At 47.7% G+C, this 17,441-nt stretch overlaps 1 protein-coding gene and 1 pseudogene across 1 annotated transcript; one reads left to right on the forward strand and one right to left on the reverse strand.

The window, feature by feature from the left end:
• LOC147963235 (uncharacterized) lies at positions 1–14,121 on the forward strand (annotated as a pseudogene).
• A 1,017-nt stretch (positions 14,122–15,138) lies between these two features.
• LOC125513312 (7-deoxyloganetin glucosyltransferase) lies at positions 15,139–16,871 on the reverse strand. The gene has a single exon (XM_048678393.2). The coding sequence runs from the start codon at positions 16,764–16,766 to the stop codon at positions 15,324–15,326; it is 1,443 nt and encodes a 480-aa protein (XP_048534350.2). The 5' UTR covers positions 16,767–16,871; the 3' UTR covers positions 15,139–15,323.
• Positions 16,872–17,441: the final 570 nt, after the last annotated feature.

Raw genomic sequence — 17,441 nt, forward strand, 5'->3', positions numbered from 1 at the left:
ATGGCGCGCTACAGGAGCGGGGCTGCGCGGATCTGTCTTGGGCGCGTGGGGATTACTCGGGGCTGCGCGGATCTGGCGCAGTCGCCGGTGCGCGAGGCGGGGCAGAGGTGTGGCTGCGCGCGCGGCCTGCTGCTGCAGTGAGCGTTCGTCGCGTCGGTGTGGTGGGTCCGGCTAGCTGATAGCCTAGAGTGCAGCGGATGGCTGTAGATCTGGCGAGCATGCTGGGGCATGCGGTTGCGGACGGGCCGGCCAGATCTGGGCCTGCCCAAGCCGGAGGCTAGTTGCGGCGCGTAGTAGGAGAGGTCCGAGGCTGCGGCTGCGGTAGTTGCGGGCGGGCCGACCATGACTTGTACTTGTCGGCCTTGGCCGGTGCTCGGGAGGGGCACTGCCAGCTGGGAGTGGTGCTCGGTTGTCGCTTGATGGAGCAGGGAGGCTCCGTCCGCGATTGGATGCGGGGTGCAGGACCCGATCTGGTCTCTGCAGGCCCGTCGTCGAGGAGGCTAGCTGGTGGCCTTGCACAGCGGTGGCGTGCTCACTGGGTGGGGGATGTGCGCGGTCCAGTGGAGGTACGGGTCGACCTCGGCCTACTGCGTGGGAGTGGCTACACCGGGTGAAAGCCTGGCCGGTGCTGGCCGACCGACGGCGACGGCCCCCGTGGGCGTCGCTATCCTCCTTGGAGGCGTCGTCAGGATTCTTCACAGCCTATACTCACTGGTAGAAAAAGGGCCTGTTGTCCTGGTTCTTAAGGGCCTTTTGTCCCGGTTCTGGAACCGGGACTAAAGGGTCGGTACTAATGCCCTGTCCCTTTAGTCCCGGTTCAATCCAGAACCGGGACAGATTGGCCTCCACATGGCCTGTGCGCGGAGCCCAGGCAGAAGACCCTTTGGTCCCGGTTGGTGGCACCAACCGGGACCAATAGGCATCCACGCGTCAGCATTTCTGTGGCTGGGGTTTTTGTTTTTGTTTTTGAAAGGGGGGTGGGTTTGGGGCTTTTGGGGGGTTAATTTAGGTGTTTCACATATTGTGTTAGCTAGCTATAATTAATAGAGAGAAGTGTCCTCTCTTATGTCCGTGCTTGGTCGACGCTACGTACTATACATATGTATAGAGAGGACTAGACACGCTAGCTAGCTAGTAAGCAAACGAAGGAAACAGAAGATCGTCATGAACATATATGCATACAGAGAGAAGTGATATCGACCACCTCTCCTTCTCCGAGAGATTGGTCGAACAACAAGTTCTCGTATATCTATCCGACACTACCGGCTACATATATACAATAATTATCTCTTACAAATATAATCATACGGACTCATGGTCCACATAGTATTCTCCGTCTTCAGTGATCACGTGGTCAAGAAAGAATGCCGCCAATTCCTCTTGAATTGCTCGCATGCGAGCTGGTGCTAGGAGTTCATCCCGCTTCCGAAACATCTAATTTAAAAAAGGGGGTCAATACATACATACATATATATATATATATATATATATATATATATATATATATATATGAATGAAACTCAACACAAATGATGGTAATAAAATAAAATTGTGAATGTTGTTATTTACGTATTTCATATTGTTCGTCAGTGTAGCCCCGCTCATAGGTCGTGTGGCGGATGGACTCGCAAATGTAGTATTCACAGGAATCATTCCCTTGTTCCTGCCACAACCACTTTACAAGAAATAGAGGTCAATCAAACTGATAAGCAAGAATGCCAAATGGTATTGATGAAACTAGCGCTTGAATCACTACTAGATGCACGGAACATGCTACTATAGTACTTACTTTCGGGTGTCTAAATTGCAGCTCCTTCGGCAGTTCCGGAGCTTTTCTGGTGAATTTTCTCCAAACCCTGCCGGACAAAGAAAACAATTACTTGATATATCAGGAAATGAACAAAGTTGCTGATATGGTGGATAATGATCGATTTAACTTACTTCTCGAGTATCTGAGTCATGTCTGCATAGTCCTGGGGATCTTTTCGTCTTGAGTCTAAGACGGTTACTAGTCCCTGCTCAAGCTTAATCTCTAGGAGAATATAGTGGAAACTGCACACGCATGCATAACTCATCAATTACATTACTATAACCTTGACTAATATATAAGGGAAACCGAATACGCACAAGACAGTAACACTCACTTGAAGTTGTAAGGAAAGAGTATTATATCTTTGTTTTCATTTATTACCAACGATCGTAGCAAGTTGGCCTCGGTAGTTGCGGCATGAAATTTAACCTGAGTTGCATCTATGAGATATGTGTTAATGAACCCAATATCACCGACTTGTCTTTTCTTCAATTCGGCGATCTTCAATCTGCATAATATAGTGAGGATGATTATAAATACATGCAATGAAAGAGCTGAGCTATATAGAGAGACTTAATGACAGAAGTAGTACTACTTACAGACAGTAGCAGGCGACCGTTGTTTTATCGAGGGCCAATTGATTGAAAAACTGAAAGAACTCCTCAAATGGAACAGGCAACAGCTCAATTCCAACGAGGTCATGCTCCTTTTTAACTTTCACATACAAAGTACTCCTACCCCCAGAGTCTCTGCAGATTTTCAAGTACCAATCATGCAATCTTCGCATCATCGTTGATAGAGATCTTTCATCTTTGACGAGAGGCTTCCCGTACTCGTATCTTTGTATCTGCACCTCCATGAAATCATAATGTACATCGTCGGGCAGGTAATCGCCAAGATTGCTATAACCGGGCACCATCCTTGGATTATTAGCGACGTTGTCGCTAGGCACCTTGAGCGGGGGGCACGATTGCTTCGCTTGTTCGCCGAGCTGGGCAATTTGTTTCCTAGCTCGTCGTTCTTTCAGGCTTTGATCATTGACAGTACTTCCCGATCACTCCGCTTCGGCAAATTCCTTTCCAATAATGCGCTCATAGTTTCCTTTCGGCGGAGACTTGGGTGGTTTTGTCAGGGCAGCCAGAGTGCGCTTCGCTTTCACTGGATCTACCTTCTCCTCCGGAGGTGGATGTTTCTTTGCTTTCACCCCTTCAAAGTAGTTCCTCACTTCTTCTCGTGCGATCTCGGCGTTCTCCTCCGGGGTCCTCTTGTATGGTAACTTCTGTGGAGTCTTCAGAGAAGGACCAAATCTGTATTTCCTCCCGCCTCTGGTTGTACTGCTAGACGCCGGCCGAGCAAACGGAACGGTTGTCTTCTTTACTTGCTTATGAGGCGGAGGAGAAGGACTACGACGCGCCGGAGCAGCCGGAGCGGCGGCAGGTCTCTTCCGCCCTTGCTGACGAGGCAGAGAAGGAGGAGGCTGGCTGCTCGGGCGCGTCGGCGCAGGCGGAGAAGGAGGCGGAGTGCCGCCACGCGCTGGAGAAGGAGCCGGTCGAGTGCCCTGATCGTCACTCGCCGGAGGAGGAGGCGGTGGAGGAGGCGGAGTGCCTTGACTCGCCGGAGGAGGCGGTGGAGGAGGCGGAGTGCCCTGACTCACCGGAGGAGGAGGAGGAGGCGGAGGCGTCCAGTTCGGAAGGTTGATGAGCTCCTTCCGCCATAGGCATGGAGTCTTCAGAGCAGACCCCAGCCGAGTCTCCCCTTCACTGGTAGGGTGGTCAAGCTGGAGGTCCTCAAATCCCTCCGTTATCTCATCCACCACCACCCTAGCATATCCTTCTGGAATCGGCTGGCAGTGAAAAGTTGCGCCGGGTTCAGTAGGATAAACAGAGCCAACAGCCGCCTTGACCTTCAAATTCATCCATTGCGTCATAAGGTGGCAATTTTGAGACTCTGTGTTAGCATCCACGGGATAGCTGGCAGGAGCCGTCAAGGCATGCTCCGGCTGAAGCAGCTCGGTGGAAGCCACGCTACTTCTCCGCTGAGATGGCGGGGTAGCTTCGGCAGTACGTTTGCTGCGATTTGCTTCTCGTTCCTCTATCGCTTGTACCCTTGCTTGCAGCGCCTGCATTTGGGTCTGCTGCACTTTTTTCCTCCTCTCATGGGATTTGTAACCGCCTGCGTCCGGAAACCCAACCTTCCACGGAATGGAGCCTGGCGTGCCTCGTGTCCGTCCAGGGTGCTCAGGATTCCCGAGGGCCATTATGAGCTCGTCGTTCTCTCTGTCTGGAAAGAACGTCCCTTGCTGCGCTACTTCGATATACTGCTGAAGCTTCCTGGCTGGTATGTCCATTTGATCGTTCGTCCAAATGCACTTCCCTGTTACAGGGTCCAAGGTTTCGCCAGCCCCGAAGAACCAAGTCAGGCAACGGTCTGGCCAGTTAATTGTCTCTGGTTCGATCCCTTTATCAACCAGATCATTCTCAGTCTTGGCCCACTTAGGCCGGGCTACGAGGTAGCCACCTGACCCCGTGCGATGGTGATGCTTCTTCTTTGCAGCATTTTGCTTGTTTGTCGCCGACATCTTCTTACTCTTTTCCGATGTCTTGTGGGCCACAAATGCGGGCCAGTGATCTCTGATCTTCTCATATTTGCCCTTGAATTCTGGTGTCTCATTATTTTCGACAAACTTATTCAGCTCTTTCTTCCACCTCCTGAATAGTTCTGCCAACCTCTTAAGAGCAAAAGACTTGATTAATTGCTCTTTAACTGGCTTCTCTGGATTATCCTCTGGCGGTAGGGTGAAATTTGACTTCAGCTCAGTCCAAAGATCATTTTTCTGCATATCATTGACATAAGACACCTCAGGGTCTTCTGTAGCCGGCTTAAACCATTGCTGGATGCTGATCGGGATCTTGTCCCTAACCAAAACCCCGCACTGAGCAACAAATGCGCTCTTTGTCCCGAGGGGTTCAATCAGTTGGCCGTCGGGCGCGATTGCTATGATCTCAAACTTTTCATCCGAGCTCAACTTTTTCTTCGGGCCTCGTCTCTTTACCGAAGTGGTGCTCGATCCGGAGGGCTAGAAGAAGAACAAAGACTTAATAATATGTGTACATACCAAAACAATGAATGCATCAATTAGCTAGTCAGCAGAAGCTTAACTAATATATATACCTGGCCGGACTTGGTTCGGTCACCGGAGATGTCATCACGGTCTCCTTCTTGCACCGGCATTGGGTCACCGGAGCCGTCCTCACGGTCTCCTTCTTGCACCGGAATTAGGTCACCGGAGCCATCATAATCATAGCCAGCTGCTTCCAGACCATCGGTGTCGTTGAGAAACAACGAGCAGATGGCATCACTTCCTCGTGCGATTATGTCCCCCAACAACTCTTCTTGTACTTCATCTCGGGCGGTGTCCATAGTTTCTACAAATATTGACAACATGGCAATTATTATTCAAACATGACAGATGGATATATTAGTGGCAAAAACGTAGAACTAATATTAATTAGTGGCCTCGACGCTGCTTCTCTAGGGTTTGGGGTGGCCTCGACGCTGCTTCTCTAGGGTTTGGGGTGGCCTCGACAACGCTTCAAGGATAAAAAAAAGAGGAAGAAGAAGAAAAAAAAGAGGAGAAGAAAGAATAGATACTCCTCTATTCTTTCTTCTCCTCTTTTTTTCTTCATCTATTCTTTCTTCTCCTCTTTTTTTCTTCTTCTTCCTCTTTTTTTATCCTTGAAGCGTTGTCGAGGCCACCCCAAACCCTAGAGAAGCAGCGTCGAGGAGAGGAAGAAGAAAAGAAGAGGAAGAAGAAAAAAAAGAGGAGAAGAAAGAATAGAGGAGTAAGAACTCCTCTATTCTTTCTTCTCCTCTTTTTTTTTCTTCTTCTTCCTCTTTTTTTTATCGGGAACGAGGGTCTTCGAGGGTCACCGAGCGATAGAGGAAACCCTAAATAGCAAGTATCGTGGGTGTGAGATACATGTGGCCGTCGGTGTCGGACACTACATCCACGTCCCACAAGTGACGTGGGCGTCGAAGCCCGCGCCACTTGTGGGACGTGGATGTAGTGTCCGACACCGACGGCCACATGTATCTCACACCGATGATACTTTCTATTTAGGGTTTCTCCTCTACCGCTCGGCGACCCTCGACGACCCTCGTTCCCGATAAAAAAAAGAGGAAGAAGAAGAAAAAAAAGAGGAGAAGAAAGAATAGAGGAGAAGAACTCCTCTATTCTTTCTTCTCCTCTCTTTTTTCTTCTTCCTCTTGTTTTTTATCCTCTTCTTCCTCTCATGTTCGAGAGGATCGCCGAGGGGTGGGGAGGTTGCCTAGTGTCAAAAGATTCAACAAACCATGGCTTCATCATTAGGCGAAAGTAACAGGTGCATGATGGTACGAAGCTCTCCAAAGTTATTTTGGAACGGAGTCCCGGATAGGATAATTTGCCTTTTTGTATGAATTTCAGCAAAGGCCCTCCAAATAACATACTTTCTATTTAGGGTTTCTCCTCTACCGCTCGATGACCCTCGACGACCCTCGTTCCCGATAAAAAAAAGAGGAAGAAGAAGAAAAAAAAGAGGAGAAGAAAGAATAGAGGAGAAGAACTCCTCTATTCTTTCTTCTCCTGTCTTTTTTCTTCTTCCTCTTCTTTTTTATCCTCTTCTTCCTCTCATGTTCGAGAGGATTGCCGAGGGGTCGGGAGGTTGCCTAGTGTCAAAGGATTCATCAAAACCATGTCTTCATCATTAGGCGAAAGTAACAGGTGCATGATGGTATGAAGCTCTCCAAAGTTATTTTGGAACGGAGTCCCAGATAAGATAATTCGCTTTTTGGTACAAAGTTCAGCAAGAACCTTCCAAATATCGTTATTTGGAAGGCCTTTGCTGAAATTCATACAAAAAGGCAAATTATCCTATCCGGGACACCATTCTAAAATAACTTTGGAGGACTTCGTCATGCCCTGGTTACTTCCGGCTAATGATGAAGCCATGGATTTCTTCAATACTTTGACACTTGGAAACCTCTCTCGATCCCTCGGCGATCCTCGACCCCTGGAACCCTCGACGACCCTGGAACCCTCGACCCCTAGACGACCCTGGAACCCTCGACCCTCGATCCCTCGACCCTATAGAACCCTCGAAGAAAGGAATAGCTAGAGGAGAAGATCGAAGAAAAAAAAAGAAAAAAAAGAGGAGAAGAAGAAAGGAATAGTGGAGAAGAAGAGAAAATAGAATATTCTATTTTCTCTTCTTCTCCACTATTCCTTTCTTCTTCTCCTCTTCTTTTTCTTCTTTTTTCTTCTTCTTATTTATTTCTCCTTTTCTTCCTCTCCTCTTGTTCTTTCTTTCCTCTTCTTATTTTCTTCTTTCCTATCCTTCTTTTCCTTCCTTTCTTAATATCACTTAGCAAATGCACTAACCTAAAATGCAACAAACATAAAATGCAACAAACATAAAATGCACTAAATCGATCAACTAACCTAAAATCAGTGATAAAATGCACTAACCTAAAATCGATATCTACTAACAACTTAAAAAATTAATACATATATGAAAAAATGCATATATGAAAAAAAACATCATCATATCATGAACAGAAAAAATAGTATTTTTTCTAAAAATCTATCTTTTTAGCACATACATATACTCATACATATACATATAATCTGCAGGAAAAAAACATATATGTGTTTGCAAAAAAATGGGGGAAGAGGGGGGCGGTGCCGGCCCAGACCACAGCGAGGCAGAGGCGACGGCGGCGCGGGGCAGCTGGGGCGCGACGAGGCAGAGGCGACGGCGAGGCAGAGGCGGGGCGGTGACGGCGTCGGGGCGCGATGCGGGGAGGCGACGGCGTCGGGGTGGCGCGGAGAGACCGCGACGGAGCGGGGTGGCGCGCGGCGACGGCGTCGGGGCGGCGCGGGGTGGCGACGGCGTCGGGGTGGCGCAGGACGGCGTCGGAGGCAAGGCGGCGACGACAACGGTGAGGCGCAGAGGGGCAGCCTGGCGGCGTCGTCAGGGCGCGATCGAAGAACTGAATGAAATTTTTCACAAGTCTTGCTTATATAGACGGCGCATTGGTCACGGTTCATGGCACCAACCGTGACCAATGCCCCCGTTTAGTCCCGGTTGGTGCCACCAACCGGGACCAAAGGCCTCTTTTCAGCAGCGGCGGCCTTTGGTCCCGATTGGTGGCACCAACCGGGACTAAAGGGGGGCATTGGTCACGGTTCATGGCAACCGTGACCAATGCCACCCTTTAGTCCCGATTGGTGCCACCAACCCGGACCAAAGGCCTTGTGCTGCCCCGCGCCCAAATGTTTAGTCCCACCTCGCTAGTTGAGAGGGAGCCGCACCTGTTTATAAGGTGCGGTGCGCCTTCTCTCTCGAGCTTCTCTCTAAAGCAGGCTTTCGGGCCTAACCGTGCAATGTGAGCCTGTGGGCCTACTAGGCCTCCTGCGGGCCTGAATCTTGGCCCATGGTAGGGTTTCTAGTCGTATTCAGGTCGTGGGTGCGCAATAGGTGGCACATTTTTTTATCTTTTTGTTTTTTTGTTTCTACTTACAACAAAATACTTATTGTTGCTATATTTAATTTTTTTTCCAGTTTTTTTGTTTTGTTTTCTGCATTATTTATTTTCTTTTGTTTTTTGCTTTATTTTTTAATTCTTTTTGCTTTTAGTTTTAGAAAAATTATAAACTTTCTGTTAGTGCCATTAGTTTTCAAATTTGAAAACACTTTTTTTGTTTTCTTTGTTGCTTTATTTATTTTATTTTGTTTCTACATACAACAAAATACTTATTGTTGCTATTTTCATTTTTTTTCCAGTTTTTTTGTTTTGTTTTCTGTATTATTTATTTTCTTTTGTTTTTTGCTTTATTTTTTAATTCTTTTTGCTTTTAGGTCAGCAAAATTATAAACTTTCTGTTGCTTTATTTATTTTATTTTGTTTCTACTTACAACAAAATACTTATTATTGCTATTTTCATTTTTTTCCAGTTTTTTTGTTTTGTTTTCTGTATTATTTATTTTCTTTTGTTTTTTGCTTTATTTTTAATTCTTTTTGCTTTTAGGTCAGCAAAATTATAAACTTTCTGTTGCTTTATTTATTTTATTTTGTTTCTACTTACAACAAAATACTTATTGTTGCTATTTTTTTTGAGTTTTTTTGTTTTGTTTTCTGCATTATTTATTTTCTTTTGTTTTTTGCTTTAATTTTTAATTCTGTTTGCTTTTAGGTTAGCAAAATTATAAACTTTCTGTTAGTGCCATTAGTTTTAGAAAAATTATAAACTTTCTGTTAGTGCCATTAGTTTTCAAATTGGAATAGTTAAAATTTGAATTCTTTGAAAATTGTTTGAATCACAAGTTTGTGATTAACTTACTAAAAAATGAGAATAGATGTGCTTATAGTGAAAATTCAACCTAAATTCCTAGTAAATTGCTATGAATTTTAGAGAAATTCACTATGAATTTAGGTTAAACTTTTCTCTATTAGGGCATCTATTTTTACTTTGAGAGGAGCTCAACAAGGCAGAGAGGGAAGGGCTTATAAACCGGTGTGAGCCCCCTTCGGTTGGCGAGTTGGGACTAAACTCTGCCCGCAACGAGGACCAACCCTTTAGTCCCGGTTTGTGGCACAAACCGGGACTAATGGTCATGGGCCAGGGGCGAGGAGCAAAATTATAAACTTTCTATTAGTGCTATTAGTTTTAGAAAGTTGAAAGTTGAAAGTTGGCATGGGCCAGGGACTAATGGTCATGGTATTACGAGGGCCGAACCATAAGACATGAAAGCATTTCAAATGAACTCTGAAAAAGTTGAAAGTTAGCATGGTATCATAATTTCACCCACATAGCATGTGCATGTACAAAACGGACAATGGTAGCATGTTCGTGTGTTACAAAGTTGGCATGGTATCATCATAATAGTTGCGGGAGAAAGTCTTCACTTTTTCTTCGCTTATGTCATTTGCTTATTGCGCCGTAACCATGGATAATCTTCATTGTTTATCAGGATGCTTGGGTCAGCCTTGACATTGGAGGGAGGAATTTCATGAAACTTTTCATAATCTTCAGACATGTCTGTCTTGCCGTCCACTCCCAGGATGTCCCTTTTTCCTGAAAGAACTATGTGGCTCTTTGGCTCATCGTATGATGTATTCGCTTTCTTATCTTTTCTTTTTCGCGGTTTGGTAGACATGTCCTTCACATAGATAACCTGTGCCACATCATTGGCTAGGACGAACGGTTCATCAGTGTACCCAAGATTTTTCAGATCCACTGTTGTCATTCCGTACTGTGGGTCTACCTGTACCCCGCCGCCTAACAGATTGACCCATTTGCACTTAAACAAAGGGACCTTAAAATCAGGTCCGTAGTCAAGTTCCCATATGTCCACTATGTAACCATAATATGTGCCCTTTCCGCTCTCGGTTGCTGCATCAAAGCGGACACCGCTGTTTTGGTTGGTGCTCTTTTGATCTTGGGCGATCGTGTAAAATGTATTCCCATTTATCTCGTATCCTTTGTAAGTCAATACAGTCAAAGATGGTCCCCTGGACAACAAGTACAACTCATCACAAACAGTGTTGTCACCTCTGAGACGTGTTTCCAACCAACTGCTGAAAGTCCTGATGTGTTCACATGTAATCCAGTCGTCGCACTGCTCCGGGTGTTTGGAGAGTAGACTGTTCTTGTGTTCATCGACATACGGGGTCACCAAGGTAGAGTTCTGTAGAACTGTGTAGTTTGCTTGAGACCAAGAATATCCGTCCCTGCATATTATTGAGTCTCTTCCAAGAGTGCCTTTTCCAGCCAGTCTCCCTTCATACCGCGATTTAGGGAGACCTATCTTCTTAAGGCCAGGAATGAAGTCAACACAAAACCCGATAACATCCTCTGTTTGATGGCCCATGGAGACGCTTCCTTCTGGCCTAGCGCGGTTACGGACATATTTCTTTAGGACTCCCATGATCCTCTCAAAGGGGAACATATTATGTAGAAATACGGGCCCTAGGATGACAATCTCGTCGACTAGATGAACTAGGATGTGCGTCATGATATTGAAGAAGGATGGTGGGAACACCAGCTCGAAACTGACAAGACATTGTGCCACATCACTCCTTAGCCTTGGTACGATTTCTGGATCGATCACCTTCTGAGAGATTGCATTGAGGAATGCACATAGCTTCACAATGGCTAATCGGACGTTTTCCGGTAGAAGCCCCCTCAATGCAACCGGTAACAGTTGCGTCATAATCACGTGGCAGTCATGAGACTTTAGGTTCTGAAACTTTTTCTCTGGCATATTTATTATTCCCTTTATATTCGATGAGAAGCCAGTCGTGACCTTCATACTGAGCAGGCATTCAAAGAAGATTTCTTTCTCTTCTTTCGTAAGAGCGTAGCTGGCAGGACCTTTATACTGCTTCGGAGGCATGCCGTCTTTTTCGTGCAAATGTTGCAGGTCCTCCCATGCCTCAGGTGTATCTTTTGTCTTCCCATACACGCCCAAGAAGCCTAGCAGGTTTACGCAAAGGTTCTTCGTCACGTGCATCACGTTGATTGAGGAGCGGACCTCTAGGTCTTTCCAGTAGGGTAGGTCCCAAAATATAGATTTCTTATTCCACATGGGTGCGTGTCCCTCAGCATCATTCGGAACAGCTAGTCCACCGGGACCCTTTCCAAAGATTACGTAGTGTAAATCATTGACCATAGTAAGCACGTGATCACCGGTGCGCATGGCGGGCTTCTTCCGGTGATCTGCCTCGCCTTTGAAATGCTTGCCTTTCTTTTGACATTGATGGTTGGTCGGAAGAAATCGACGATGGCCCAGGTACACATTCTTCCTGCATTTGTCCAGATATATACTTTCAGTGTCATCTAAACAGTGTGTGCATGCGTGGTATCCTTTGTTTGTCTGTCCTGAAAGGTTACTGAGAGCGGGCCAATCATTGATGGTCACGAACAGCAACGCCTTAAGGTTAAATTCCTCCTGTCTGTGCTCATCCCACGTACGTACACCGTTTCCATTCCACAACTGTAAAAGTTCTTCAACTAATGGCCTTAGGTACACATCAATTTCGTTGCCGGGTTGCTTAGGGCCTTGGATGAGAACTGGCATCATAATGAACTTCCGCTTCATACACATCCAAGGAGGAAGGTTATACATACATAGAGTCACGGGCCAGGTGCTGCGATTGCTGCTCTGCTCCCCGAAAGGATTAATGCCATCCGCGCTTAAAGCAAACCATACATTCCTTGGGTCCTTTGCAAACTCATCCCAGTACTTTCTCTCGATTTTTCTCCACTGCGACCCGTCAGCGGGTGCTCTCAACTTCCCATCTTTCTTTCGGTTCTCACTGTGCCATCGCATCAACTTGGCATGCTCTTCGTTTCTGAACAGACGTTTCAACCGTGGTATTATAGGAGCATACCACATCACCTTCGTAGGAACCCTCTTCCTGGGGCGCTCGCCGTCAACATCACCAGGGTCATCTCGTCTGATCTTATACCGCAATGCACCGCATACCGGGCATGCGTTCAGATCCTTGTATGCACCGCGGTAGAGGATGCAGTCATTAGGGCATGCATGTATCTTCTCCACCTCCAATCCTAGAGGGCATACGACCTTCTTTGCTGTGTATGTACTGTCGGACAATTCGTTATCCTTTGGAAGCTTCTTCTTCAATATTTTCAGTAGCTTCTCAAATCCTTTGTCAGCCACAGCATTCTCTGCCTTCCACTGCAGCAATTCCAGTACGGTACCGAGCTTTGTGTTGCCATCTTCGCAATTGGGGTATAACCCTTTTTTGTGATCCTCTAACATGCGATTGAACTTCACCTTCTCCTTTTGACTTTCGCATTGCGTCCTTGCATCGACAATGACCCAACGGAAATCATCATCATCGCGCACATCGTCTGGTTCCTCTTGATCTTCAGCAGCTTCATCCGTTGCAGCATCATTGGGCACATCGTCTGGTTCCTCTTGATCTTCACCAGCTCCCCCCGTTGCAGCATCACCGTATTCAGAGGGCACATAGTTGTCATCGTACTCTTCTTCTTCGCCGTCTTCCATCATAACCCCTATTTCTCCGTGCCTCATCCAAACATTATAGTGTGGCATGAAACCCTTGTAAAGCAGGTGGGAGTGAAGGATTTTCCGGTTAGAGTAAGACCTCGTATTCCCACATTCAGTGCATGGACAACACATAAAACCATTCTTCTTGTTTGCCTCAGCCGCATCGAGAAACTCATGCACGCCCTTAATGTACTCGCTGGTGTGTCTGTCACTGTACATCCATTGCCGATTCATCTGCGTGCATTATATATAATTAAGTGTCCAAATTAATAGAAGTTCATCATCACATTAAAACCAAAGTGCATACATAGTTCTCATCTAACAACATATAGCTCTCCAGAGCATCTAATTAATTAAACCATACATTGAAACTATGTAAAACATTTCAATGCGAAAACAAATGCGATCATAATCGCAACCAAGGTAACAATTGATCCAACGGCATAATGATACCAAGCCTCGGTATGAATGGCATATTTTCTAATCTTTCTAATCTTCAAGCGCATTGCATCCATCTTGATCTTGTGATCATCGACGACATCCGCAACATGCAACTCCAATATCATCTTCTCCTCCTCAATTTTTTTTATTTTTTCCTTCAACAAATTGTTTTCTTCTTCAACTAAATTTAACCTCTCGACAATAGGGTCGGTTGGCATTTCCGAGTCACATACATCCTACATAAATAAAATCTATGTCACGTTGGTCGGCATAATTTTCATAAACAATAAATGAACCAATAGTTATAAAGATAATATATATACCACATCTGAATCATAGACAGGACGAGGGCCGACGGGGGCGGATACCAAAACCATCGCACTATATAAGATGCAATAATAAAAGTAAGAAAATAATACCAGTATCTATGTAAACATACAAGTAAGAATATTTTTCCTTTCAGAAAGAAGATAAGAATAAGAGGCTCACCACGGTGGTCCAGATGAACCGTGATCCGGCCGGCCCCCTGGACCAAAAGGTCCAGATGAACCGGGACCAATGGCCCACGTGGCCCGGCCGGCCCCCTGGGCTCACGAACCGGGACCAATGCCCACAATGGTCCCGGTTCTGGACTGATCCGGGACTAATGGGCTGACCCGGCCTGAACCAAAGCCCTGTTTTCTACTAGTGACTCCCGGATCAAGTTCTTCGGGTGAAAGCCCAGATCCTGCTGTAGGGTCGGACGGTGACGTCGTCTTCAACGTCGTTCCTCTCTTTAGGGTGCCGTCTTGAAGCTCTTGATCCCTCTGGTGCTTCCTATGACTGGACGTGCATGGTGGCTTCTGTGGCAACGATGATGATGGTGAGCAATATCGGAGGCATGGTATTGGTCGTGGTAGTCGGTTCTTCTTCTCCGACGTTTCTGTGGGGTTGCCTCGACTATTTGTTGCTGTGAAGTCGAAGCCGCGGTGGCGGGGCCAGGTGGTATACGATGACGCGTGGCAAGTTGTTCGTTCGGTGATCCTCCGTGATGCCAACCTTGCCTAGTTTCTTCGTAGTTCATCATCGGAGTCGGAGCTACGTCGGCTTGTGTGGATTGTATGGAGTGTTGTGTTGCAGCTACTAGGGCTGTTGTTTTTCTTTTTCTTTGATCTTCAGATCTTCTGGTCCTAGAACCTTCACCACCTTATTGTTTTCCGTTGCTCTCTGCTATTATCAATGAATGCCAGCGATGCTGGATCTTTCAAAAAAGCTTAGAATCGACATCTGGGGAGTAATGAAGTGAGCGGGCACTACTAATTGCAAAACCACTGGTCAATTACATTTATTTTTGCACATTGTTAATTCAAAATTTATTTGATTTTATTGGGTACTAATTTGCTGAGATTATCGAAATATTCTCAAAACCGGCCTCCTCCGTAAAAGAAGGGATTGAGAAAAAAAAACTTAAAGCAGGTACACTACCCAGAGCGGCTAGTTTGTTGCTGTGAAGTCGAAGCCGCGGTGGTGGGGCCAGGTGGTATACGATGACGCGTGGCAAGTTGTTCGTTCGGTGATCCTCCGTGATGCCAACCTTGCCTAGTTTCTTCGTAGTTCATCATCGGAGTCGGAGCTACGTCGGCTTGTGTGGATTGTATGGAGTGTTGTGTTGCAGCTACTAGGGCTGTTGTTTTTCTTTTTCTTTGATCTTCAGATCTTCTGGTCCTAAAACCTTCACCACCTTATTGTTTTCCGTTGCTCTCTGCTATTACCAATGAATGCCAGCGATGCTGGATCTTTCAAAAAAGCTTAGAATCGACATCTGGGGAGTAATGAAGTGAGCGGGCACTACTAATTGCAAAACCACGGGTCAATTACATTTATTTTGGCACATTGTTAATTCAAAATTTATTTGATTTTATTGGGTACTAATTTGCTGAGATTATCGAAATATTCTCAAAACCGGCCTCCTCCGTAAAAGAAGGGATTGAGAAAAAAAACTTAAAGCAGGTACACTACCCAGAGCGGCTAGGAGCGAGCACGTCGTGAATCAACGCATCAAAGTTGCGGTGAGACGAGCCGCCTGGCTTGGTCGCCCTCACCGCTTTCTCCCTCCACTCCTGTGCCTTCTTCTTCATCACCTTTCCATTCTCCCCCTCCATGAGCTCAGTGATAAGGTCTGCGACGGCGTCGCGCCGGACGTCGGTGTCGATCTCCATGCCGACTCCCCATTCCTTGCACTGGTACCGGCAGTTGGTCTGCTGGTCCGCGAAGAATGGCCAGCTGATGACGGGCACGCCGCCGCACATGCTCTCCAGCGTTGAGTTCCAGCCGCTGTGCGTCAGGAACGCGCCCACGGCCGGGTGGTTCAGCACCTGCTGCTGCGGGCACCAGGAGGCCACGAGCCCACGCTCCACCGTCTCGGCCGAGAACTCCGGGGGGAGCACTGCGGTGTCGCCCTTGACGAGGTCGGGACGGATGATCCAGAGAAAATGATTGCCGCTCTTGGCCAGCCCCCACGCGAACTCCAGTAGCTGCTCGTTGGTCATAACGGTGATGCTGCCGAAGTTGACGTACATGACTGAGCCGACCTCCTTGCCGTCGAGCCATGGCAGGCACTCCTCCTCCTGCTTCCACAGGCTCGTGCTGATGCTTGAGCTCGGCGCCAGCAGAGGGAGCGGGCCGATGGTGTAGACCTTGGGCAGGCCGAGCGCCTCCATGGCCGCCACCGCCTCTCCCTCAAGGTCGTCGAAGGTATTGACGATCATCGCCAACGCGCCGACCGCGCGCTCCGCAATGCCGAGCGCGAAATGCAGCATGTAGTCGTCCGAGGCCGGGCTGCGTATGAAGGTCGGGAAGTCCCTGAACCTCATGTTCTGCATGCCCGGCACGTCATCCACCGGCGTGTCAAGGTACTCATTCGTCAGCTGCTTGATGTCTTTGATCGGTGCGAGGCCACGGTCGAAGAGGAGCCGGTAGTGGCGGACACCGACATAACTGACGGCGCTGGACGTCCACAGCTGGACATAGGGGAGGCCGAGCTCCCTGGCCGCTTCCATGGAGAAGTCCATAATGATGTCGGCGACGACGCAAGTCACGGGCGGGTGGCCAGTGGCTGGGTCATTGAGCTCCGCGAGGAGGCGGCGGAAGGGCCCGAGGCAGGTCTCCGTGAGGGACTTACACAGCGACGTGACGTCCTGTGTGGCATCGTCGTTCGACGGCGGCAGGCCGTCTGGAATGGTGGCGAAGCGGAACCCCGGGACGCCGGCCACCGCGGCCGCGCCCCGCGCGCGGACGAGGCGGGCGTGGTTGTACTCGGTGTTGACGAAGGTGACGTGGAAGCCGCGGGCGTGGAGCATCTTGGCCACGTCGAGCATGGGGATGATGTGCCCCTGTGCGGCCGCCGGCAGGCACACGGCGTGTGCTTTCTCGCCCGCCGGTGCCGGAGAGGAAGCCATTTCCAGCGGAGACGGCAATGGGCTATTGTGGCCAGTAGCTAGTGTCTTGCTGCTGATGATTATGCTATGCGTTGGCTTGGCATGGCTCTGCCGATCTTACCATTATACCATACATTATTTATAGGTGGCAGGCGATGGGCAAACATACTGACTAGGTCTTTGAATTGGTGTCGTGGTATGAAGGACGTACGCAAGTGATTACGTCGACCGATTGGGACGTGTTGTTTCTTTATTTGTCGTATAACCTTGGATCGAGGATGGAAACTTTCAGTGAAATTAAGCTCCACATGGACATGTCGGGCGGCCGGGGTGGATCTATTACTCGCTCCAAATGCTAGGTACGTTAGTATGTATACTACTCTATCCTATAATGTAACATGTTTTCGACACTACTCTATTTCGGTGGAGGATATGGACCGAGGAGAATTTTTCCTCAGTATGTCCATTATGGAATGACGTGTGAACCTCAGCTGGGAGGTGATCATTATCTATGGCCCGGCTGTTCACGGGCGGTTGACGGACTTCTTGGCCGAGCTGAAAGATAATGTAGAACGCTGCACTATGCCGGTCGTAGTCGCTGGGGATTTCAACCTTATCCCTCAGGAGGCTGAGAAGAGCTCTCCTAATATTGACCGGCTCCGGATGCGTGTGTTCAATGATTGCATAGTGAATATG

The sequence above is a fragment of the Triticum urartu genome, chromosome 6A (genome assembly GCF_056163025.1).
Source record: "Triticum urartu cultivar PI428250 chromosome 6A, HENAU_Tu73, whole genome shotgun sequence".
Lineage (NCBI taxonomy): Eukaryota > Viridiplantae > Streptophyta > Magnoliopsida > Poales > Poaceae > Triticum > Triticum urartu.

What these genes read in the sequence shown, in the direction of transcription:
- LOC125513312 (XM_048678393.2), bottom strand. Translation starts at nt 16,766, where the DNA reads ATGGCTTCCTCTCCGGCACCGGCGGGCGAGAAAGCACACGCCGTGTGC.